At 30.5% G+C, this 26,581-nt stretch overlaps 1 protein-coding gene across 4 annotated transcripts in view; it reads right to left on the bottom strand.

Moving 5' to 3' along the window:
• LOC120774364 (homeobox protein cut) overlaps positions 1-26,581 on the bottom strand; it is a 214,985-nt gene that overhangs the window by 12,151 nt on the left and 176,253 nt on the right. For 2 of the 4 annotated variants that reach the window (XM_040103951.1, XM_040103950.1), the window contains exons 4-6: positions 20,920-21,491; positions 20,545-20,699; positions 13,594-15,336 (exon numbers count right to left, since the gene is read on the bottom strand). In XM_040103951.1, coding sequence (XP_039959885.1) covers positions 13,594-15,336; positions 20,545-20,699; positions 20,920-21,491 — 2,470 coding nt within the window. The remainder of the gene's footprint in view (positions 1-13,593; positions 15,337-20,544; positions 20,700-20,919; positions 21,492-26,581) is intronic. The other 2 variants (XM_040103953.1, XM_040103952.1) reach the window with 2 other exon arrangements.

Genomic DNA, 26,581 nt, shown 5'->3' with positions numbered 1-26,581 from the left:
ATTGCCATTGTCGTTGCCGTTAGCTGTGTGACTTTTGTTGTTTTCGCTACACACCCATCTTCGCTTTTCGCCAACCGAACTAATGTCGCAATGCTCGTACCCTTCTTGCCGTACTTAATTACAAACTAATTAGCTCAAATAAAATATTTTCGTGTTTTTTGTTTTTTTTTTCGACTTGTGGCAACATACGGCGAATATGGCGAAATGCGGCAAAAAAAAATGCAAACAAATAACGGCAGAGACATGTATGTATGCTTTGTATAAGGCATACTGGGTGGCAGGCGTGCGGTAAAGTATGTGCTGGGCAAATCATTGAAATTGTCGAAGACAAAGTTTTCGCTGCTGGCGGCTGATTTGGTTTGTGCGATTGTCTCAACGACTGTGGGGCTGTTTGTCAGGTGCATTCAAACACATATACATATGTAAGCATGTATGTGATTGCTGAAAGAAAATGTTTTCACACACACACAAACAGACGGACATTTATATATGTATAATGACTGCACTGAAGCGAAAAAGTTATTGTTGTTGCAATATTGATGTTGTTGTCAGAAATTAACTACAAGTGAAATATTTGCCCTATGTATATGTGTGTGTGCATGCAACATATGTGAGGCACACATGCACATAAACATAAAATTGAGCGAAAAATAGAAGCTACGTCGCCAAAAATTACGAGCGCAACTCCTATTTACATACATACTTACACATGTACATATGCTTACGCCAAGATTATTGTTACTTAGCGGCTCAACAGTCGGTTGCCTAAAAGAATTAACGTGTGGATCTGCGTTTGTGTTTGTGCCTTTGGCTTTTCTTTTGTTTTTGTGCGAAAAAAACTTTGCGCCAATAAGTTTTTATTTGCGCTGTAATGAGGTTTGCCAAAGTGATTTGCATGTGTGCGAATGCGGGCAAAAGAAAAGGAATGCGGTATTTAATTCGCTTAATGAAGAAATATAGTGGCCTTTTAGGGGCGAAAATTTGTGCAAATTTTAATTGGAAAGTCATTAAGTGAGTGTTGCATGCATGCGGCAAATTGCGGTATGTAAATGTCAAAGTGCAATAAAGTTTCTGAGCGAAAGTTTGCAGTGAAATTTGTCGGTAGATAAGAAATTAAAATTTAAAACAATATAAATATAAAAACAATATCCAGAAACGTAACGAAATTACTGAAAAACATGAATTCGAATATAATAAAATGGAAAAAAGTAAATTAAAAAAAAAATTAAAAGTGATAAAAAATTGTATTACTTTAATGAAATCAGAAAAAAGGATTATGAAATAAAAAATATCATAAAAAAATAAAACAAATAAAAAAATTATTTATTAAGAGAAAAAATATTTATTAAAAAAATTAGTTAAAATGTGTTAAAAAAATAAATAAACAAATAAAGTCGATTTAAGTGAAAAAAATAAAATATTACGAAGTATAAACAAATAAAATTAATAAATTAAAAATAAAAAATTATTCGAAATAAAACTAAAAAAAATCCAATTTAATAAAAAATTTTTATTAAAAAAAAAATATTCATAAAAAAGAGTTAAAGTTATTTATAAAAAAAATTAAAAAAAAAATTTATTTATAAAAAAATCAAAAAAAAATAAAAAAAATGAGTTAAAATGTGTCAAAAAACTGAAAAATTAAAAAATATAATCAAAAATTGAATATAATGAATAAAATGACAATTTTAATAAAATAATATTTAAAAAAATTAAAATATAAAATTTAAAAATAAAGTTAAGATATTAAATAAATAAAAAATGTAAAAAATAAGTCAAAAATATGTTGAAAAAATAAAAAAGTTGGTTTTATAAAAAGTATGAAATTTAGTAATATTGAAAAGTGAATATATGTAAATGAAAATTAACTTAATGTATAATGATCTAAGTTATAGGATTAAATAAAAAAATGAAAAATCAATCCAAATAAAACACCACTAAGAAGACTAAAAGAAAAGAAGCATAATTAAATTACATGAAAAAGTCATACAATAAAATAAAAAAAAAAAATATTTTTAAATATTAAATTACTTTCAAATAATCAAATAAATTAGAGTAAAATAATCATTTATTTATTTAAAATGCTAAGGTTTTCAAAAAAAAATTCCACAATCAATTTTTGCTAATTCACAGCCAAAAAAATAATTATTCAAATATAAATATAGAAAACAATAATGGGAACAAAAGCAAAATTGCCTGCATAAATTCCATTGGCAATAAAATCTAAAATTAAATTAAATAAAGTATAAATCTTTCGAAAATCTCTAATAAATCAGCAGCAAATGAGTCAACGCAGCCGCAAAATTTATCAAAAACTTCAAACAACGACCGCAGCCAAGATATATACACACATACAAATATGTATAACTTATATAGATACATATATTTAACTATATAGCACTTTCGAGAAGAATCAATTTATTTATTTTTACTGCATTAGTGCTCTTGAAACAACAGAGCTGAAAATTATATGAAAAGGCAAAAACAATAAACAAAAATAAAATATAAAGAAAATCAAATCCAGCTAAAAAAAAACATTTTATTGAGAATTTCGATCACCTTGCCATCGTTTTGTCATTAAAATGCAAAATTAAATTTTTAAATGGACTCAATGAATTTCATACGTGTCTGTTTGTCACTGGCATTGTCTTTGTCGCTTTGGAGGCCGGCAGCGCGACAACTTTAGCACATCAAAAAAATTAAAACAAACAAAACCGCAAGAAAGTGAAATTGACAAGCGCATGATTTTATGACTGTTGCTACTGCGGCGGGGGTGGCGGACACCCACATGCCGCATTGGGGCTCAATGTGGAATTTTAATGGCTCAGTTTGGAAAATATTAACAGAAAATCGACGAGCAAAGACTTGTGTGAAATTAACCAAGAAATATGTACATAGCTATATATGTACTGCATATTAGATACAAAATATAATGCGTGCAGTTTATAGTATATAAAAAGCAGCCATTACTGCTAAAATGTAGAGAGCTAAGCTCTCAGATATGCCTCTCGTTCGTCACTAATTAATTTTTTCGCATATAGCTAAAATTTGCTGCAATTTAATTTTGCGGCGAATTCATTTTATCACTTATTAAAACATACATACATATTTTTAGTAATAAACTTGCCGAATCAAGCATTTTTCTATAAATTTGCAGCAACATAAAATTGCGGCGAATTCAAAATGTGTCTGATAAACCAGCGAAAACTCATTTCTGCAACACTGTGCAACTAATATTTACCAAAATTCGTGTGTTCTAACATTTTTATAGTATTTTTTTTTTATAAAACATCTTTTATTATTAGAATTTGTACGTATTTCCACGCTTGTGCTAGTTTAAAACACATTCATTCTATTGTTGTCGGCAGCATATATACCAATTGTTGCTGTTATTGTAGTACGCATTCTTGTACGCGCTATTTTTACTTAGTTACATATGTTTTTTTTGCTGCCACTGCATATGTGTCATACTTGCAGTGAGTGCCGCCAACAATATTCGATTTTTCATTTTAATGCAGTGCTAAGCAAGAATCAGGCCAACAAAATTTATCTATGTAAGTCTACACATACATATGTATGCGTTGTTGTTGCGTGTGCTGTGTTGTTGCTTTAAGTGGCAATGTCTTGCAGACACACATCAACTGACACGCATGCTGAACTGCTAATTTCTCTATTAGTCGTTGTTTTAAAGACTTTATTCTTTTTGTCAGTTATCCGACTTGTTATAGATGAAAGGCAGCTAAAGTAGCGTATTAAGCAATAAAAAAATAAAAACTGTTTAAGTAGCCGTATGCCCAGCAAGCTATCCATAGCCCTTCAACACCGACCGAATCGTCTGAAGTTCTTCTTAATTTGTGTAGGTGTTCAACTATATGCATGAGTGTGTGTAGGTTTGTATTAGCCAAGAAAGTGTATCTCACTTTGATAGCTATATTTCTTCTTTGTATTTAGTGTGCTGTAGGGGGTCAATACACTTGCAGACCACTAATGCGTTTGCTAATTTATTTGTCGTCTTTGGGTCTCCTTTGTTGTTTCTGTTTAGTCTCTTTTTTATACGCGTCTGCTGTTAATAGGTGGATTTGTGTTTATTTATTAGTGTTGCTGTTTGAAATTGGTTTGGATTATATGATTGTCTTAGCTTTAGTTATTTTTGTTACAGAAATTATTAGATTGCTAATAAAACAGCGTGTTTTTATTTTAATGTGTGAATTTCGCTAAAGCAAGGCGCGGCGAATTCGAATGTACATAAATATTCGTATTGATATGCTTATATGTATATGGAAATTTAAAATTAGCCAATTTTTTTAAATATTTAAAAAATTTTGCATGCGGCGAATTCAAGTCATTGTCAAAAATTAGTCACAACCTTGACTGCTTGCTATAAAATTTTAAATTTAGGCAGCATTTATGTTCACTCCCATATTTAACATGCGGCGAATTCAAGTTGGTGCCACAAATTAGTAACAACTTTGTTTTTTTCGATGTAAAACGTGCAAATTTGTCGTCTTGCTGTTATTTAATAAATTTGACTGCGCGTTGAATTTATTTTACATGCTTAAGTTGGTTTAAAATTGTTAAAATGCATATAATTTCGTGTTTTATAACAATTTCATAGAAAAGTTTTGGCGGCGATTTTTTTAGTTTTTATTCAAAAATGTGTTTTGTAATATTTTTATTATAAAAATTATACTTATAAGCAAGCGACATTAATAGTTTAATTTCGGCACGGATTTATTTTCATTTTAAATGCGGCGAATTAGTCACAAACGCCATATATGCTGCATTTAATAACCAATATTTCAAAAAAATATATATTATATGGCTAAAGAAAAGAAAACCAAAAAAATATACAAAAAACTTTTTTGCAACGCTGCTTCTCACTAATTGCAAGCAAACACTTGCATTTAATTGCCAAATAAGCTAAGTGAAGTGAATGTACAAAAGTAAACACATGTTGCAATTATCCTTTATAGACACAGACGGTCAACAAGATAAAGGGATTGATTCTCGCATACATTGAATAGACAGTCTGCCTGTATGTATGTATTGTGCTGAAGATGATTGGCTAACCTTTGAACGCCGTAAAGTATACTTTTACATACAACTTAAGGCAAATGTCAATATTATTAACAAATGTTGGTGTTAATACAATAGAAAAGCAAGGATATAAGGTAATAAAAATGTAGCAAGCAACAGTTAAACGAACAAAGAGTAAATGTATAGGAGAGCACAAACCGCTTTTCCTTCAAAATAATAGAAATAAGATCTCTTTTACTGAAAAAAAAATGCAATGAAGCGTAGAAATGTCTTTAGTATAGAAAAGTATGCGGCGCATGGACAAAAACCCTTAAATTTATATTCTGGGTAGCAGCTAAAGCCGGGCAAACAATGCCGTGCAACACTTACGCAATTATGTAGGCGGTGACTATGCTGGGCGCAAGGCATGTGGCATGCGACAAGTGGCAGTTGAGGCATGAAGAGAGTATAAAAAGGCGTAAAAAGGGTTCATTATGAGCGCCTGCAACGAGGAAAGTAAAAGTAAGCGCTTGCACAAAAAAAAGTAAATCAGACATTCTGCCAAGCAAACGAGTCGGTCAGCAAGCGAAAGGACAACGAAAATAGCTCGGTTGACCGACAGTGGTCAGTTCGGCTATGATGTGGGTGCGATGGCGCATAACATTTGCCTCTCATGGCATTTTTCAATGCGTATCCCACGCCAGCCAGCACTTATGCTACATACAGGACAGCAGCAATCGTTGCATACATGCAGGCGCGGAGCAGACAAAGGAAGCAATATTGCGTGGCGCAGCCACTTGAGAGCCTGTGTCGGTTGTCGCTAAAAATTTTTGTGACCTTTTTATTGTGTGTGCAACAAAGCAACCCTCATTTCGTAGAATGGACTTGAACTTTCACAAAAATGCAAGTAATGTGGGTGTAGCGCCTACTGGATGACAGTATGAGTATTTGGTCTGCGCTGACCAACTATCGAGACATTTGCCCCGGTCGGTAGAGTTGAAGCTTATAATTTGGTGTAGATTAACAGCACCCAACAGCTGTGCAGAGCTAGCTGGCACCTTTTGGTCCTGCCAAAGATGAAAGCGAAAACTCTAATAATTTGTTAATGTTTTGTCACCGGCAAGCTGTGTGTGGGACTTTAAAAATTGCGTTTATGCTATCCGATAGAGGCATTAAAAAGCACATGTGCGCATTAAGTACGTTTAGGCATTTTGGGCATTAAGGAAGAAAAATGTGAAAAATGATTTGCGACACATAAAGGGTTTAATTACTTAAAAGCCTGTCAAGCTCATATGTATTTATATTTGAGCTATGGCCATGGCTGAAAATATTTATGTATACAGGTTTTCACGCAAATCTGCTAATTAAGTTAACACATGCAGTCATCTCCATTGCAACTGTGTGTGTAAAAAGAGAAAAATTCTTTTGGTGACAAACTTGAAGCGCGTTTCTCAATTAATAAAAAGAGCGCGAAGCAGTAATTGTGCTCAAAAATACTTTGCGACAAATTTGTTAATTAGTTTTTAATACACTTTTAATGTTGTGTTTTAAATATTGTTGTTTTATATGCGATTTTTTTAAGAAATACTTTCAGACAAATTTGCGGCGAATTTAAATTTTTACAATTAGCATATCTTTGACACCAGCGCTCATACAATAGCAATGTTTAGTACAATTTCGCTAACAAATAACTTGCGGCGAATTCAATTTTTTACGTGTACCTTATTTTTGATACCAGCGCTCAGACAATAACAATGTTTAGTACAATTGCGCTAATAAATTATTTGCGGCGAATTCATATTTTTATTTGTAGCAAACTTCGAATATAAATGCTTTGAAACTAATAATGTTTGGAGCATTTGCGTTATGTTTTGCAGTATATTTTTCCTCGGCGAATTTTTATTAACTTGCCTTTATTTTTACTTATACAAATATGAATTTTACAACGTACTGCTTGCAATTTTTTCGCGCATTAAAAAAAAAAAATTGCGGCGAATTCATATTTGCATTGAACTTTGTTGCATTTTTGTTAAATTTTAATGTTGTTTTCCAACTTGCCGCTTTAGTAATTCACTTATTCTTTAAATATAAATTTTCTAACGTCAATTACTTTATGTTCTTTAATCAATCGTTTCAATTGTACCGTTATTTGCACAGCGTTTCGACTTCCAACCACTCCCTTACTATTTACCTCAACACTGTTGCAACTTTCCGTCTGACTGCATAACACCACTTTAAATTGTTCAACTCTTTCGACTTTATACACATACATACACACATATATATTTTGTTAAAAATATGTACCCTTTGCTCATACAACAATTACTGCCTTTGAAGTTATTGTTGTTATTGTTAGGAGTGCGTGATTTTTTTCTTATTTGCTATAGTTGTAATTGCAGCGGGTGGAGAGAAACGCCAACATCTCAGCGCCAAATGTTTAAGCGTCAATGATTTTTTAATTGTAATTGTTAGAAATTATAACAGTAAAGGGATGAAATGTTGGAGTTTGGACGCTACAGTTTTAGAAAGGTATATAAGCGCAATTTCGTGCTTAGTTGAGAATGAGATGGAAACAAAAAACACAAAAAAAACGGCAAAAAGTGTGCGTTACGTTGACGTATGCGCTGATGTATGCATAATTGGCGTCAGCTGCAGTGCCTGCAATGATTTTAGTTAAATTGTTTTTTTTTTCGTTCGACTTGCCACTGGTTTCATCAATTTCGCCTACCACTTTTAATGCGGCGCTATTAAGCAATGTAGAGTTTGCATTTCAAACCACGCGGTCATGGGTTCCACGCATTGCTTTAATTTAAAGCATACTTAAAGGCTTAGCAGTGAAGTTTGTTGCTGCTTTTTTTCAGCTTTATTACAATTTCGATTGCATTTTGTTGGCTTAAGTGTGCATACACGATGACTTTTCGAATTTACAATTAACATCAAAGTAGCCGAGTTCAAAGCAGCCGCAGCGCATATTTTCAAGGTGCGAAAATTAAACTAATTGATGGCAGTAAAGTGAATGTCGAGCTGATTTTACGTTTTTGTTTAACAATGTCGATCGATACATGTTGAGTCGATGTTTGAATGAACAGATTTTACATTTTATTTTCTTTAATAATTTAGAATTTCTACAGCATCTGCTTGTGCGCCTAAAAATATGCAACAAGAAATTTACAATTTTCTAAACTTTTTGCTGGGTGTGTATGTTGTACAGAAGTTGCATATGTTTATTGATTTTGAAAAAATTTTAACAAAATAAATTGAATTTTTGAATTGTTGGCATTACATTTTTTTTGCTTAAAAAATAATTTTCTTTAAAAAAAATTAAATTTTAAAATTTTTAAATTTTTTTCTCCAAAATTATTATATTTATTTAAAACATAACAAGCTGCCTCTACCTAAGCGCTTAATATAAAAAAGTCGCTCTCTCTCTCTCTCTCTCTCTCATCAGTCTACTGTAATCAGTTCCTGCTTATTTATAAGCCAAGTACCCGCTCATTGCGTACCAGCACCGCCAGGCAGCCATAAATCCACTGTCAACTGTCAAACTATTAACAAATTTAAATTATTTTCCTATAAATGCGTGCAGCACATGCCGCTTCGGCGCGCATAACAATAAATATTCGCAACAATTGACGACGACAAACGAAAGAGCTTGCCTGGTCGTTGCAATCGCGGCTCTGAAAGGTAGTTCACGGTGGTTGGAGGTTGATTGTTGGCTGAAAAATTGCACATTTCCGTTTGAAAAGTGAAGTTAGTGCAATTACAGAAGGGTGATTGCTATGCACGCGTATGCGTGTGTATGCTTGTATGCTTGTATGTGTGTATGTGTAGGTGTGGTGAAACCGCAAGGAAATTACTTGAAATGTTGAAGTTTTATTTGGTTTTTATTTATTTTTTTTATTAAAAATGGCAAGTGAAGCATACTTTCAGGCGCAAAATGATATAGGCGCGTATTAGACATATGTATATATACATATAACGACAAACACAATTTTTTTTAATTTTTATATAAAAAAGAACTCATTTAAGCTTTACATTTCGGCTAAGCTTGCAGCATATGAGAAAAAAATATAAAAAAAACTGCTTTTCACTATTTACTTGCTACTTGCACACAACCTATTTGTTTCAATATTTTTAACGCCGCGTAACGGTATTGCTATGCTTATCTGTAGACATATTTGCGCACATCTGCGGCGCTACAAGCGTGTCAACGTTGGCGCAACGCCAATTATTGGGGTCAGCGTGCGAAAAAAAGATATTGACGTACACACACACACACATTCATGCTTGCATACATACACACAGGTAAGTTTATATGCCTTTGGCGTTAAAATTGTTTTATGCAGAAATATGTACATAAGTACATATACAAAAAAGCAAGTGTCTAGTAAGAGCATACGTTATTGCCTAGACTATATTTACCGCTTGTGGCTCGCTATGTTCGAATGTACATAAATAAGTATGTATGTACGTATGTTTGTCTGTTGGTATGCACGCTTTGACACAAAAGATCAGCGACAAGGTGTTAAGTGTTGGTAATTAATTTAATTTGCTGCTGCAGCCAGTGACAGTAAGGGTCTAAATATCAGAGCGGGAGTAATGCAGATAATCATAGATATGTATGTGTGTATGTTTAAGACCTCTATGTAAACATGTACATATTATCGCCAAATATTATGGGGATATTAAGAGTCTTAACAGAAAATCTAAGGAATTTTTGAAACTTTTTATAATAAAAAATAAATAAAAGTATTATTAATTTTTTGTCAAAGTTTTTTTAAACATATTATTTTTGTATATAAAAAAATCTTAGAAATCAATATTAGGCGATAATTTTAGTGATCGAATATTTTTATAAAAAATAATTAATTGCAAAAATATCAGTATGTTGCATTTTTTTTTATTTTTAGTAAATGTATTTTTGTAAAAAGTAAACAAAAGATAAAATTTAATAAAATTACAAAAAAAAAAACATTACTAAAATTTTGCTTTAAAACTGTCAAACTTTCAAAGTATGCATAATTAGAAAAATCGTTGAAGTAATATTACCGTTCTGATAGCAATTTTCGTGTTAAATGTTAATTATATGCCATTGTCTAGGCCAATAATATTTTTATAATTTTTTCTGACCACTCAACCACATAATTTAATCAATAAATTTTAATAAATAATAATAATTAATTGAAATAAATTAGGAAAGGGCTGTGTATAGCGGATATTCAATCAAAAAATGCCATACATTTTATATGCACAAATGTGCAAACACGTATGTATGTATTTACTTATGTCTGTTTGTATGTATGTATGTAATAAAAATCAAAGATAATGAAAATTTGCACAATTTTATGTTTGCAAACTGGCATTTGGCCAAAGCGTAGCCAATCGGTGCAATGTGCAAAACAAGTGTGTGCAAAAACAAATAAATAACATAACGGTAGTGCAAACGAATCACGTAGTTGTCGTACTGCGGGGAGGTGGTGCGCTTTTTTTTTGTTATAAATGCGAGAAGCTCATCAAAGTGCATGACACTGGTCGAAAATTAGCTAACAAAATGTGCAACAACAGAAACAAACGCAAAGATTTCACAAACAAATGCGTTGATGTGTTTGTGATTTAGTGTGAAAATTGAAAAATAAAAAAATAGGTTAAAAAAAATATAAATAAATAAAAGGAAACTAAAAATTTGTTTAATTAAAAAATGTAATAAATAATTAATTTAATTTAATTACATTTTCAATTATTGATTATTTAAAAAATTAAACGGTATTTAAAATATAAATATATATATTTCAAAAAGAAAAATAAAATATAATAATTAAAAAATAAATAATTTTAATACAAATTTTTTATAGTAAAATTAAAATTAAATAATATAAAAAATAAAAAAATATTAAAGTAATTAAAAAATTTGAATTTTAAGAACAATTTTTTATAGTAAAAATATTATAAAAAAGTTGGAAAGTAAAAAAAAATTAATTTGTAGAAAGTTAAAATTAAATAATTAAAAAAATTAAGAATATTTAAATTCAAAAAAATTAAAGTAATTAAAAAAATTTATGTAATTTATTAAATTAAAATAGTTTATAAAATTAAAAAAATTTAAATACTTAAAAAATTAATTTTTTTATATTTAATTGGTAATATTTTAGATTTAATAACAGTTTTTTTATAGTAAAAATATTACAAAATTAAGAATATTTCAATTTAAAAAATGAAAGTAATTAAAAAAACTTAAATAATTTACAAAATTAAATAAAAAATTTAAATAATAAAAAAAAATAATAATATTTTTTTTATGGTAAAAATATTACGCATAAGTTGACAAGTAAACATAAAATTGATGAAAATAAAATTAAGTAATTAAAAAAAATTAAGAATATTTCAATTTAAAATATTAAAGTAATTAAAATATTAAAGTAATTTTTATAATTAAAATTTTTAAATAATTAAATAAAATTAACAACTTTTCAATTAAAAAAATAAAGTAATTAAAAAAATTTCAACAATTTATAAAATTAAAAAAATTTAAATAGTAAAAAAAATAATATTTTGATAAAAATAAAATTAAATAACTTTAAACAAATTAAATTTAAATTAAATTTTCAATTTAAAATATTAAGGTAACTAAAATATTAAAATAATTTTTATAATTAAAATTTTTTAAATAATAAAATAAAATTAACAACTTTTCAATTAAAAAAAATAAAGTAATTAAAAAAATTTTAACTAATTAATAAAATTGAAAAAAATTTAAATAGTAAAAAAAAAAAATTTTGGTAAAAATAAAATTAAATAACTTTAAACAAATTAAATTTAAATTTTCAATTTAAAATATTAAGGTAATTAAAATATTAAAAATAATTTTTATAATTAAAATTTTTAAATAATAAAATAAAATTAGCAACTTTTCAATTAAAAAAAATAAAGTAATTAAAAAAATTTCAACAATTTATAAAATTAAAAAAATTTAAATAGTAAAAAAAAATAATATTTTGATAAAAATACAATTAAATAACTTTAAACAAATTAAGAATATTTCAATTTAAAAAATTAAAGTAATTAAAAAATTTAAGTAATTTATATAAAGAAAAAAATTTAACAACATTTCAATTAAAGAAAAAAACAAAGTAATTAAAAAAATTTAAAAAATTTATGTAATTAAAAAACTTTGAATAATTAAAAAAAATTAATATTAAAAAAGTAAAACGAAAATAAACATAAAGCCGTTATTAACACTTTGCAAATATTTATGTCACTAGGTGACGTTGTTGTTATTTTTTGTTTACGCGCGGCATTCGAAGGTGGTTCCCAAGCGAAAATGTGTGAATTTTTTTTTATTTTTTGTTGTTAATGTGTTTTTTCTATCGCCTTGCTCATTAGAAAATCCATTTGAAATTCTACATAAATTTCTGTGTAATTATTTATGTCGAAATATTTTCGAATAGCGCTCAATGCAGCGCAACGGTCACAAAAATACCGTATTGAAGGCGGCGCAATGCTCGTGATTTTTATTAGCTAGCTGGCTAGCTACCTAGCTGTTTGTGCTAAAGCTGTGAAATGTTTTGGTGTATTTAATAAAATTTATTGCACAATATTTATTTTGCGAAATTCGTATTTGTTTTTGTTGCAGCAATTCTCAATTTTGATTTTATTATGCATTACTAATTTCGTGTTTGCTGATTCGTTGGAGCTATGCAGTTACATGTGTGTGTACATACATATGTATGTATGCATGTGTGTACATATGTAAGCTTGTTTGCTTTGATGATGCCTGACATATGCATGCTGTTGGCCTTCAGTGTGTGTGTTTGCGTGTATTTTTTGATTTTCCGTTTGATTGCATTTGCAGCTAAATTAATTGAGTCGAATTTTGGGTATGTAATAAATAAGGTTTTGGTTGAGGAATATTAATTAATTCGCTATGTCATTTTTGTGGCGATTTGATTGGATTACTGCGTTGACAAGGACGCCGATAGTGGAGAATTTTTGGTTGGAAGGAGAAATATGTATGCGTAGAGTGTGTAGTGTGGTAGTTTAGAAGTAGGTGTGTTTTAAAAATTAAAAAAATATACGAAAATTAAAAAAAAAAAATTAAAATATTTTTTTAGATTTTTTCGAACGCTATACAAGTATACTTATTAAAGTTTTTAAAGAAAATCTAAAATTTATTTATGCATAACAATTTTCAGTATTAAAAAAATATTCGTAAATTAATAGAAAATTCTTTATACTTACAAAAAAAACTCAAATATCGAAATTTTTCAAAATGTTTTTTTGTAATATTTTTTTTAATTTATTGCGCACATCAAAAACTCTTGCCAGTTTTTCCGCAAAAACTATGTCCTCGCCGCTTATCGGTAGCTCGCCGGCCAAAAACTTGTTTTCCAACGCGTGACATGAAACTACCTGCGTGCGGTTGACAGCTGTCATCAGCAACTACGCAACACTAGCCAAGGCAACTACTAACCCTAACTAATATGCGCTTACACGTGCGCCAGTGCTACGCTTACTACCTGTCATCGCGCTTCACGTCAAAATAAGAATTTCATATTTTAAAAATATTACTAATGTACTCACCTTTCTTCGGTATGAGCGACTTGAGCAGCATCACAGCGTTATCATCACAGCCCCAGGCGTGCATTTTGCGATAGCTGTCACGTCCCTTCTCGGTCAGCTTATCCCACGGCTTCGGTTTGGACAACAACTCCGACACGGTGCCCTGCGACAGGCCGAGTATATACTTGGCGAACAGCCGCTGTCCAATATTGTGCACTGACAACAGCTCGCGTATGCGTCGCGAGATATGCAATGTGTCCAACGGCTGATTGGCGTACTTATCCATATTGTAACGTAGCATTTCCTGTAGTTTAGCCTCCATTGGATCGCTTTTGGGTATAAGCGATTCACCGAGGCGGCCAGCCATCGAAGCGCCAGGCGGCAGCTGTAAGTCGTCGGCGAAGCGGAAATGACCGCGATCCTGAAACTGGAATGGCAGCGCGTGCAAGTAACCGGGCGGCAGGTGTGGATGTTGTTGTGCGGCCATTGCGGCGGCCGCCATGGCGGCGGCGCTGGACGCATTAGCATTGGGTGTGCCGCACAGTGTGTTGTTGTTGTCCTCTAATAGCGACTTACCGCTGCCATTAAGCGCAGCGTGTTGTTCATCGCGTGCATCCTGCGCATGTGACGCGCTTGCGTTGGCTGATAGCTCGTGATTGCTATTGTTGCCGCTGTGTAGCGCTTCCATGCTGGACTTATGATGCGCCTCAGCGCTGAGGTGTGGCTGATGCAGGTGATGATGTGGCGGCATGGGCGGCGGCGGCGGTGCGGACGCGCCGCGTGTGTCGCCTTGCTGCGCATGATGGCCATGATGCAAATGATGTGGTGGCAGCAGACCATCTGTACGTAGAGAAGAGGAAGAAGAAGAACAAGAAGTGGGTGGTGTTGATGAGAATGTGGAATTAACTAATGGGCTGAGCAGCGTGGTGGACGAAGGTCCATGTTGCTGCGTAGCGGCGGCATTTTGTTGCTGCTGCTGTTGTTGTTGTTGCTGCTGTTGGTGCAGGTGGTGCTGTTGCATGTGATGTGGCATAAGTGCTGCGTGCTGGTGATGGTGCATGGCAAGGTGGTGCTGATGTGGTGGCAACGGCGGCGGCAAACGATGCGACAACTGATTGGCAAACATATTATTGGCGTTTGGCATTTTATTGGAAACAGCGCCGCCGCCGGCGCTGCTGCTGCTGCCGCTGCTACTGTTAGGCGCGGACGTAGGCATTTTGAAGCCGCGCCAATAAGAGCTCACCAACTCTTCGCCCAGCAATGTGCCAAAGGCATCAACATTATCGTCGAAGCATGCAACGGCCGCAGCGGCGGCGGCTGCAGCAGCTGCAGCTGCAGTAGAGTCGGCAACATGTTGTTGCAGCGCTTGCAATTCGGATTTCTGCACGGCAGCGCTGGCGTCATTGTTGCCAGCCGTCTCCAAAGCATCCACGTCGATTGTGGGCGGCTGTGCGCTTTCATGCGTTTCGGCAGTTACATTGTCGTAAGCCGTTTTTAAGCTTTCGCGTTCAGGCAACTCATTGTCGGCGTGCGCTGGCATGTCGGCGCCAAGCGCTTCCGCATCATCGTCGTCATCGACAATTTCGATTTTTGGTATTTTTGGCATGTTTGGCAATTCGGCAAGTTTCGTTGCAGGCGACTTCATGTCGTCGTCGTCGTCGTCGTTTGCTATGCTGTTGTTGCCACTGGCCTCGACATCGTCGACGTCGGCGTCAGCGTCGCCGTCTGCGTTGGTCAATAGTTGGCTGGCTGGAACGGCTGCTCCTGTGGAGCACAGAGCAAACAGACACAGCACACAAAAATGTTGTTGTCAACAACAAATTTTAAATTCTTTACACAAATGGTTAATGTAGTGGTTAAAGCATAACGACAATTGTTTATGGTATCTTATAATGTTCGCATGTATAATATTATATATGAAATAAATTGGCTTTGATTGATTGAAGTATGTACATAATTATTGGCATAACGGGGTTTATTTTAAATAATTTAAAACTAAATTTCGTTGCGAGAAATAATGAGGAAGATTACGATAAAAATATTATTTTATATATTTATGTTGAGTTGAGAGAAGAAATACAAAATATTGGTTTGAAGAATGGGTTGGAATGGGAAAAGTTTTTCAAATTTTTGGTTTGTGTTTAAATATTTTTTTTTACTAATATTCTCTATTCATGTTTTTTTTAAGTTTTAATTGAGTTTTTAGGCTAAGTTTCTATATATGTATATATATATATTTTTTTTTAATTCTAAATGACTTTTTTATAACTTGTTTTTAATTTATTTTTCATGGTGTGAATTATGAAAAAGTTAAAATTTAATATTTTTTATTTGTTCGAAATTTTTTAAATGCGGCTTTTATAATTTTTATTTTTTTGTTGTTAACGTGAACAATTTAAAAATTAAAACATAATATTTTTTATTTGTTCGAAGTTTTTTATATGCGTTTTTTACATTTTTTTTTTTTTGTTATTGTGAATAATTTAAAAATTTAAACTTAATATTTTCTATTTTTTCGAAATTTTTAAATGCTGTTTATTATAATGTTTAATTTTTTAAATGATTAAATTTTAATTTTTATAATTTTATTTAAATATTTCAAGTCACTTTTATGTATTTTTAAAAATAAAAATTTAATATTTTTTGAATTGATTGCTTTATTTAAATTTTTTAATTTTTAATTTTAATTTTTGATTTTTAATTTTAGTGACTTTTATATGATTTTTAAAATTTTAAATTTGTTTTAATAATTAAATTTTAAAAATTTCAATTAAAGTTTATTATTTTTTTTAAATAAATTGTATACATTTTGTTAATTGATTTGTTTACTAAAAACTTTGATTTTAGTAATCTTATTATTCAAGTCACTTTTATATAATGTATATATTTAGTATGCTTAATTTTTGAAATGTTTTTGGTTTTTGTTTAATTTTAAATAATCTTTTAAGTAATTTTGTGTTTTTAAATTTTTTTATTATTAATAAAATATTTGAATTGAATATTTTCAATTAAATAATTTTCTAAGAAAATATAATAAATAAATAATTTTTTTTTGTTTTTTTTTAATATAATTTTGAACTATTATTTTTATTTTAAATACTGTACGTATGGCCTTTATGTTTTTTAATATTATTTTCCTTTATTATTATATTTTTTTAATTATAATTTGTGTAATTTAGTTTTTAACTTTTAATTTTTTTATTTATTTTTTATTATTTCTTTTTGTAATTTAACTTATTAACATTATCTCAATCTAGCAAAGCTCAATAATATTTCATTTAAAATAAAAAAAAATTAAAATAATTATTTTAAAATTTTGTATTTTTTTTTTGTCAGCAACGAAGACCAAAACCATTGTAGTATGTCTGCCAAATTGTTTTCGCCAATAATTCAAAATTTTCGTTGTTAATTTCGCTAGATTTTGCCAATTCATGAAATTTTGCCGAATTGAATGTGCAACTCTTTGCAACATGTTTCTGCAACATTTCCTTACGGTTGAAATTGTTGCGGATTTCCGATTGCAGTTTCGACTTATTTTAACGCTAGCTTATTTATCATAATTTGTTTTAATTTTTTTATGTTTTTTGCTTCAGACGCGTCAAGGAACGCTAAGAAAAATACATATCAGCAACAAGCATGCACCAACAGCCATAAACTTATTCGATTATATTTATGTGGTAAGTAAAAAAAGACGGCTTTTGTTGTAGTTGTTGTTTTTTTTCAATACGAGAGTATATTTGTATAATTATGTCTGTTTGTGAAGTAGTGAAAAAAGCAAAGCAGAGGAGTAGGAGTTGTTAAGCGCATATGTTTCAATGGTTATTTACTATTTTTTTTGTTGTTGTTCGATTTGATTTTCTTGTCGTTTTTGCTGATAAACATGTTTGCCAATAACTGTATGGTTTTATTATTGTCATTACGCTCGTTGTTAGCGCCAAAGTGGGGCGACCGCGAATGCGCCAGTGTTGACACAGCACACAGCGACGGGCCATAAATGCTTGGCGCCACTTTTTCGCCCCTTTTAGTTGTACCGCTCGCGCTTGCGTGCCTTTCATGCCAGCGTTACCGTATCGATGCGGTTATAGCAATTGGCAGCGGGCGCCAATCGGTCTTGTTGTGTGTTATGTTTATTTTTGAATATTTTTTTTTTATTTTGCAAGCGCATACCACCAGCACACAAGCACTTCAACACATGCACACGCAACACCTTTGGGCCACAATTGAATTTTTTGTTTTCTCTGTGCTAAATTTTTCATTTTTTAATGTGTTTTCTCGTAAAGTATATGACAGTAATGGTTACATTTATATTTATTGTCTGTTTTAAATATGTATTGCCTGTGTTTGTTTAACTTTATATTGCTCATGTTGCGCTTGTTGTTTGTATACGCTCAATTAAATTGTTGACTTTATAATATTGAAAAATCATAAATGTGAAAATATAAATTTGTGTGGCTCTTCAGTGATTTATTTTCTTGTTTACACATATTCGATGTGAGTGCGAGATTAGTAGTTTGCATGAAAACAGACTTATGTTAGTATAGTTGCACGCTACAGTGGTGTTAGAAATTGGTGTGATATAAAGTATAAAAATTAAGAAATATATTAATAAAAATTAAAAACAACAACAAGAAGCGCAAACATTTGCACTCTTATTATCACCCTTATCTTTGCGCTTTTTGTTTTTTATTTTTATTAGTAATATATACATAATTTGGTTAAAAGAAAATGCGAGTGTTGCCAAAAATTAAAGTAAAATATTACAAACAAATTGTTTAAACAATAAAAATTATTAAATAAATAAAAAATATCTTAACTATTTTAAGAGCCCAATAAAGTAATTTTTCATCAATTTAAAAATATCTCACAGCGAGAAGAAATGCACAAAAAACAAAAAATATTTAATTTTTTATCTCAAGAAAATAAAACAAACGTAAATCAAATTACATTTTTACAACAAATATAGGACAATGAAACAGCTTAAATCGTACAATAAAAAAAAGAAACATTAAAAAACAAAAAAATTAATTAATTAATTAAAAAATTACATAAAAATAGATTAAAAAAAAGAAAAAAATAAAAAAACTTATAAATAATTAAAAAAGTAAAAAATATATATTTATAATGTATTAAATAAGAAAAAAGTTAATTAATTAATTAAACAATTACACAAAAATTAATTAAGAAAAAAATTAACAAAATAGAAAAAAATAAATAAATAAGAAATTAAAAAATAATTAATTTCTTTATCTCAAAACAAAAAAAAAAAAACAAAACAAAATAAAAAGTAAAATTGAAAACAAAATATTGTGAAATTATGCAAAGAAAAAAATATAGGACAATGAAATAGCTTAGCTCGTTCAATAAAAATAAAAAAAAAACAAAAAAAAAAACAAAAAGAAATTTTACAGAACAAAAAAAAATAATTAATTAAAAAATTACATAAAAATTAATTAAGGAAAAGAAAAAAATAACAAAATTTTATACATAATTGGAAAGCAAAGAATTATATATTAAAGAAGAAAAAAAAATGAATTAATGATGCAGTTATATAAAAATCAATTTAGGAAAATAATAACAAATTAATTAAAAACAATAAAAAAACAATATGCATAATTATTGATTTCTTTATCTCAAAGCAAAAACAACATAAAAAGTAAATTAAAAAACAAAATGTTGCATAATAATGCAAAAAAATAAATAGGAGACTGAAATAACATAAAACGTTCAAAAAAAAAAACAAAAAAAATAAATAACAAAAAAATTAATTAATTAAATAAACAATTCCATAAAAATTAATAAATAATTAATTTTAATAAAAAAAATTTAAAATCATTAAAAAGTAAAAAAAAATATAACAAAAAGAAATATGTATTCATTATTTAATCAATTGCATAAAAATTGATTGAGAAAAAAAAATTATAAATAATTAAAAGCAAAAAATAAAAATTACAAAAAAAATTTCATATTAATTATTTAAACAGTTACATTAAAATTAATTAAGAAAAAAAATTAAATAACAAAAAAAATTTAAATAATCAAAAACAAAAAAAATAATAGATGATAGATCATCAAAAACTAATAAATAAATTAAAATCAAAAAAATTATGTGCCAAGAAAGAAAAAAATAAACACAATTCCATAAAATGAACGAATTTTTAATTTTTCAGAAATAAACGATTACATTTTTGGAACATTTGTAGCACAATATGTTTACAAAACAAACTGGGAAGAAGTTAGAAGAAAAAAAAAAATATATATATAAAAAAATATGTGAAAAATAGAGAAAGCATATTAATAAACAAAATAAATAAATTTAATAAAAAATAATATTATTGCAGCAGTGGGCGCTTTGTAGCTACAGACGAGTGTTTATTTGGTGAGTGCAAAGAAAAGATTGAGAATATTATAATAATAATTATAATTATTTTAAAAGTGTTTCTAATAAAAAAAATAAAGAAATTTAATTCTGCTTTTAATTTTTAACAATTTTGAAGTAAAATTATATTTTTTTTTTACATTTTAAAAAATATCGTTTTATAAATAGTTAAAATACATACATATTTATATATATTCATAAAAGATTTACTTTCAAATTTAACTTAGAAAGTAATTATTATTTAACATTTAAATAATTCTTATCAACCGTTCATTTTAAGCCTCACACAAGCAACAAGAGCAGCAAATGGGCACATGAAAAGAATTTACGGCTACAACAAACACCCACATGCACATTTGTTGTATACTTAATATGTGCTTACACGTATAGTAAAAAAAAAGTATAGTTGTAAAAAAGCAAACAAATGAATCAGTAGATAATAAAACAATAAATGCATAAATACTTGTGTAAAGATTCTGAATAAAAAATGCATGTGCAACAGATATCAACGCAGATAAGCGCAAGTGAAGTGTTAAGCAAGCAGAACAATAAGAAGTCTACATATACAAACAAATAATAGATGAATGTGAACTTACCCTCGGCAGCATTGGCGGCGGCCGCCAACGCTTTGGTGCCCTCGAGCAGCAATTCCTGGAATTTGTTCGGATCATTGGCGCAAGCGGCAGCGGCGGCGGCTGCTGCAGCAGCTATGGCCGATTGCTGACTAATCACGTCCAAATCGAGTGGGCTGCTGTGCAAGTGCGAGAGGTGAGAAAAAAGAAGATATAAATTATGGATAAGCGTTTAGAAGTGAATTTTTTCATAGAAACAATATTTTCCGCTAAGCATAACAATTGTTGTTGTTTACTTTTGGTTTTTGGTAACTATTCATTTGGAAAATTACTTAACATAGCTTAGAGACAAATATTTGACGATTGAGAAGTACTGTCATATCAAACTTTAAGACTCACTGATTTTCCTTTTTGATTTGTAGCTCGCCAACTTGTTGCGACATTTGCTGTGTCGTTTCAACTGCTGTTGTTGTTGTTGTGCTGTCGTTATTTGTCGCGGTTGCCGTTGTTGTTGTGCTTGTTGTTGCATTTGCGTCTTCCGTCGCCGCATTGAACTGCTCACATTCGCGATCAGCGGCGAAATCAGCTCTAGCTTCTGTGGCGTCATGCAACTCACTTGTTGCAGCTGTTGTTGTAGTGGTTAAATCAATTTTGTCAACCGCTGCATCAGCGTCAGCAGTGGTGTCAACAACTTCCTCATTATCCTCATCATCATCGTCAACTTCGTGCACAACATCACATGTCGCGGGCGCTGCAGCGTTAACTGCGGCTGTTGTTGCTGTTGTGTTGTTGGCGGTGGCTGCGATCGCTTCGTTGTGCGCGTCATTGATTTGTTGGCTATCGAGACGCGCTTCTAGGCGCATAATATGCTGACGCTTCACTTCTAAGTGATCCTCAAGTCGTTGTATTTGTGTGAGTTGTGCTTGTTCGAGTGTGCGCAGGCGTTGTACCTCTTCGATAAGTGCTTTAATCTGGAAGTAATTGAAAGAGAACAATTAGAAGTGTATGACGCAGTGGGCGGTTTGTGGGTAGGTTTAAGTGTATATTTTGGTTTGATAAAGAGAATAGTTTGACAAAGAAAATATGTATGTATAATTATTTCAAAAGTAATCATTACTAGTTTGCATGTAATCATGTTTGATTACAATGCAGCAAAGACAGTTGAGAAATAAGAATACATTACATTAGCCACGTAATCGTATGTACTCATTACAAGTAATTAGAATAAAATCATTATATGTATTTATAATGTAATCATTACATGTAATTATAATGTAATCACTATAAATACCTGTGATGAAATAATTACGAGTAATCATTACAAATATTTATAATAAATTACGAGTAATTATAACAAATAATTATAATATATTCATTAGAAGTAATCATTGCAAATATTTATAATGTAATCATTACGAGTAATTAAAACAAATAATTATAATGAATTCATTGCAAGTAATCATTATACTTTATCATAAATTTTGATTGTTGTATGAACGTTCAAAATCCAGTAAACACGCCTTGCATTACTTTGAACTAAGAAAAATTTACACCAGTCCTCTCTACTCAGTCTTACCAACGCAGCTGCAATCAGCGCCAGCAGAACCCCAAAACAGCACCACAAACGCCAATTTTTGTTCATCAATTAAAAACCGCCCCAAAGTAAAATAAAATTAATTTCAAGTACATAATAGCAACCAAGCACAACTACATATGCGTTCGTGCTGTGTATATGTGTGCACTGCGCTTGTCATTAAAAAATCATGCACGCCCCAAAAACAACAACTATAGCGAAAAATCAAGAGCTACAAGCAGGCGCATAATAAAAGCAATAACAAGCATATGTAGCCAACATTCATGCAAGTCGTAAAATCGTACACACATACATGCAAATGTATGTTCCTTACAGAAGCCGTTAAAAACTTTGTCTTGTCTTTGACGTTATTCGGAAATTTTCAATATCTCAGCTAGCATATATGCGTGTGTGATTAATTATATGTATGTAGAGGTATGTCTGTATGTGTGCGCATACCACGGAAAGTGCGCGTATGCCGAGAATTTACAAAATCACATACATTTAACGAACATGCATACATATGTATTTAAGCGCCTTGGGGCTTGCTGTTGTTGCTATTGCAAACTGAAGAAAAATTCCCCTGTCAAATTTGCCAATTATCATATTTTCGTCAACACAAAACACCGGCAATCTCATTTAATATTTTAGTACACATTCTATACATCCATATATACACAGTATATGTATTATATACATATGTATATATATGTGTGCTGTGTGTTTCTGTACAAAACTTTATGAAAATTGCATCTACAAACAACACGCAAAGATTGTGGTTAGCAGCAGTTTGCGAAAAGGTGTACAACAGTGGCAGCTCCGCGTTGAGTGAGGCATTTACTATACCGCGAAGAGTTTGAGTGGATTTAATATCTAACTCAAATATTGTTGATAAAATATTTTTATATTGAAAAAATTGTAAATTATGCTTAATAGCTTGCCTAGTTAATGTCAAAATTTGAGTTAAAAACTGAGTGATTTTTTAGCTAAAACTTTGGGCTTTTGAGTTTGAGTTAAAAACTGTTTTGGCTTATTTTATAAGACGAAAAAATTTACGATTTAAGAGTTTGACTTAAAAATTGAGTGATTTTTTTTTAGCTCAAACTTTTGAATTATGAGTTTGAGTTGGAAACTTTATTTTTGCTGTGCAACTTTATTTTGACCATAAATTAAAAAAAAAGTTAATTAAATTTTAAAAGTTTGAGTGCAAAATTGAGTGACTTATTTTTGCACTCAAAAAGTTTTCGTGTAAATTTAGTTCAACTTATTACTGTTAAAATTAAAAAATGCATTATTTAAAAATTTGAGTAAAAACTGAGTGATTTATTTTTCATACAATCTTGTTCAAGTAGTTTTTGGTAAACTGTGTATATTTGTAATTCATTATTGCTGTGCATATTTGTAATTATTTATGTGTAATTATAGACTATTTAAATCAAACTGTTGAGTTTTTTTAAATGTTTGTTTTTTTATTTTGAAGGCGTATTTTTACGCTTTGAGTTTATTTTTAAATTCAGTGTAATTAATTATTGAAATTATTGCTCTTGTGGCTATAATATTTTCTAGATTTTCAAAATTAATAATTCAGTTAGAACAAAATCTAGGCATATTAAGTTCAGTTTGTATTCTAGAATGAGTATTTTGCTTGAGTAAAATTTGAGTGAAAATCGCTTACTACTAGAAATTCAATTAAGATCTTTTTGTATAATATGAAAATGTATATTTCTTGTGTTAGCGTTAGTTTAAAGTTGTTCTCATTCCAACTCTTATTTTTAACGTGAAAATGTAAGAAAACTAGCAAATTTCACTTGTTGTTACAAAAATGTCAAAGGTCCAAAAAATAACAACAACAATTGCCCCCAAATATGCTTGCCTCTTAGCCACGTTTATTTCCCATGTCTCGGCTACAAGCAACAACGCCACGGATACCCTTCCAGCATAGGTACTTATAGACTCGTAAATTTGATATTGAATTACACCGCAAGTGGTTATTATTTGTTCTAGCCATTTTTACCACATGCATATAAGTTCTGTTACATATTTTCTTATGACTACCACTCCCTTGCGAAATTGAATAATATTGTTGCCCTTTGTAGCAAGCGCTTGTCGAATTTTATGAATATGCATGCTGCCAACCCTAGAAGTATGCTAAGAAAATTGTAACCCAAACATAGGTGGTGAAGTTTTAACCTTTCGCTTTGGCTCATAAAAATCTCTTTACAGCCGAAGATGATTTGTTTGTTGCTGTTGGCTGCATATGATTTCGCCGTGATTGTATTATTTTATGTTCTCCCACACATATACACTATCAATGCTACACCCGCGAATATTTTCCTCGAAAATACACAAACAGAAATTCGGTAAAAGCACAAACACATGCAAACATATTGCATTAAGTCTACGTTGGTGCTTTCGTGCCTTTCGTGCCTTTTGTGTAATGTGAGGATGTCTAATCAATTAATTTATTATGCCTGGCGGTTGTTTTTCTCTTATTTGCTCTTTTCTATACGTAGATATGTGCATTTGTACCTACAACGCGTGTGGTTTTCTGTTATATTTGTTGCTTGAAGCATACACATTTTATATTTGACAGTGACTGTGCGCTTGAGCGCTTGTCGAAATTTAATATTTTTCAATTAAAACTTTTTTGCTCATTGTTAACTTACATATATGAATTTATGGCAGTTATAACCCACTTCGTAAACATTTTTGCGAGCACATACATATGTATTATTGCTGTTGTTATTAACCATATCAATGACATAGAGATAGTGGTATTTAGTGCTGATTGCTAAGCAATTGAGACTAATGCTTGTAGGTGAGACAACTTGGGATTGCTGAGGGTTATTATAAGGCTTAAGTTTTAACAACTTTATATTTTTACTGCTAGAGGATCTGTTTAAAAGTACACCAACACTTCAAAATTTGATACATTTGTATACATAATTGAATGCCAAAATCTGTTTCGGAAGGCATTTAAAGCAGTACAAATAGGTTTCTACTACAACGCTTCACCAATCGTACAAAAATCTGTTTTAAAACACATTTGAAGCAATAAAACTTTTTTTTATATTCACCAACGTTTCACCAATGATGTCGAAACAATAGCTTATGCTGCCAATAAAAGCTAAAATATACTTTTAGATAGTTCTTAAAGAACAAAAGTGCATTTTGAGCACACCAACGTTTCAACAATGGTCTAAAAATGCGTTATAATGTCAAATTTATACTTTTATGGGTCTTACAAAAGCTAAACGCTAAAAATATAGTGATTTTTAATACACCAATGTTTCACCAATGGTTTAAAAATGCAGAACAACGAAGCTAAAGTATGTGTCGTAAGTCTGTAAGCTGCTTCGAAGCCAATTTTTTATTTCATCATTTACCAGCGTTACACCAACGTTTCACCAATGTTTGAAAAAATTATAATTTTAGCATGAATTCCTTGTTTCTAAAATATTTGTATTTTCATAATTTTTTCACCTTGCCTTTAGCAATATTTGAAAATATTGTATATTTCTTAGCAATAGTTATAAAAAAAATATTTGTATTCCTACAATTTTTTCCAATACTGCTGTATTTTTAGTAAAACCAGCTGTTATCCTGTCGATTTCTTTAAAAATTTGTGTACCATTACTAATTGCATGAAATCCTTATAATGCTCACAAACACACACACACGCCAGCTCTTAATATTGGTGAAATTACTTAATTTTGTTTGCAAACTTCTTAAATCGTCTTAATGGAGCGCAAATATGTACATATATACACACGAACAGTACATATAACGTATTTAGCAGCCACTCCACTTTACATATGTATATTCCAATATGCCACAACTCTTTCTATATGTTTGTTTATTCTTTTTTTACTGCTTTCTTTTAATTGTACACGCATGTTGTGCCACCCAATTTTCGATGGGCTTTCGAAAAATTGAAAGGCTTAAACCTACGCAATGTGCCGCCTTCATTTTTGTGCTGTCATTTATTTATTTATTCTAAAGGCGAAAAAGTGTGTGCGTATGTGTTTGTTGTAAGCCTTGAAAGGATTTCCACGACACTGTCGCACATTATCTCAGTGTATGCACGACTTTATGGGCAAATAACGAGGACAAATGTGTGTCTTGCTGCTTCACACAAGCAGGCTGCGTGTGTGTGTGTATATGCTAGGCTGTGTCTGTGCTTACGATTTTTATTCAATTAATTAAAGCCTTTTCAAAAATTCCAAGGCACATCTCGAACAGCTCGTTGCTGTCGTATTTTGTCTATGCTGTTTACGATATTTCGTTTTTTTTTATGCAAACAAGCATATGAAAGCAAGATAGTCATGTATATATACATGTACATATATGCGTTTGTATATTTCGTATATGTGTGTATGTATGTGTATATTGTTTTGCTTTTTTCTCCGTGCAGCCTTATTTGGTCTGAGTTTTTATGTGTGTGTGTTTCATTTGCCTGTGTGCTACTTCTTCTAACTCTTCTTCTTT

The sequence above is a fragment of the Bactrocera tryoni genome, chromosome 4 (assembly GCF_016617805.1).
Source record: "Bactrocera tryoni isolate S06 chromosome 4, CSIRO_BtryS06_freeze2, whole genome shotgun sequence".
Lineage (NCBI taxonomy): Eukaryota > Metazoa > Arthropoda > Insecta > Diptera > Tephritidae > Bactrocera > Bactrocera tryoni.
This window is presented reverse-complemented; position numbering and strand designations above follow the sequence as displayed.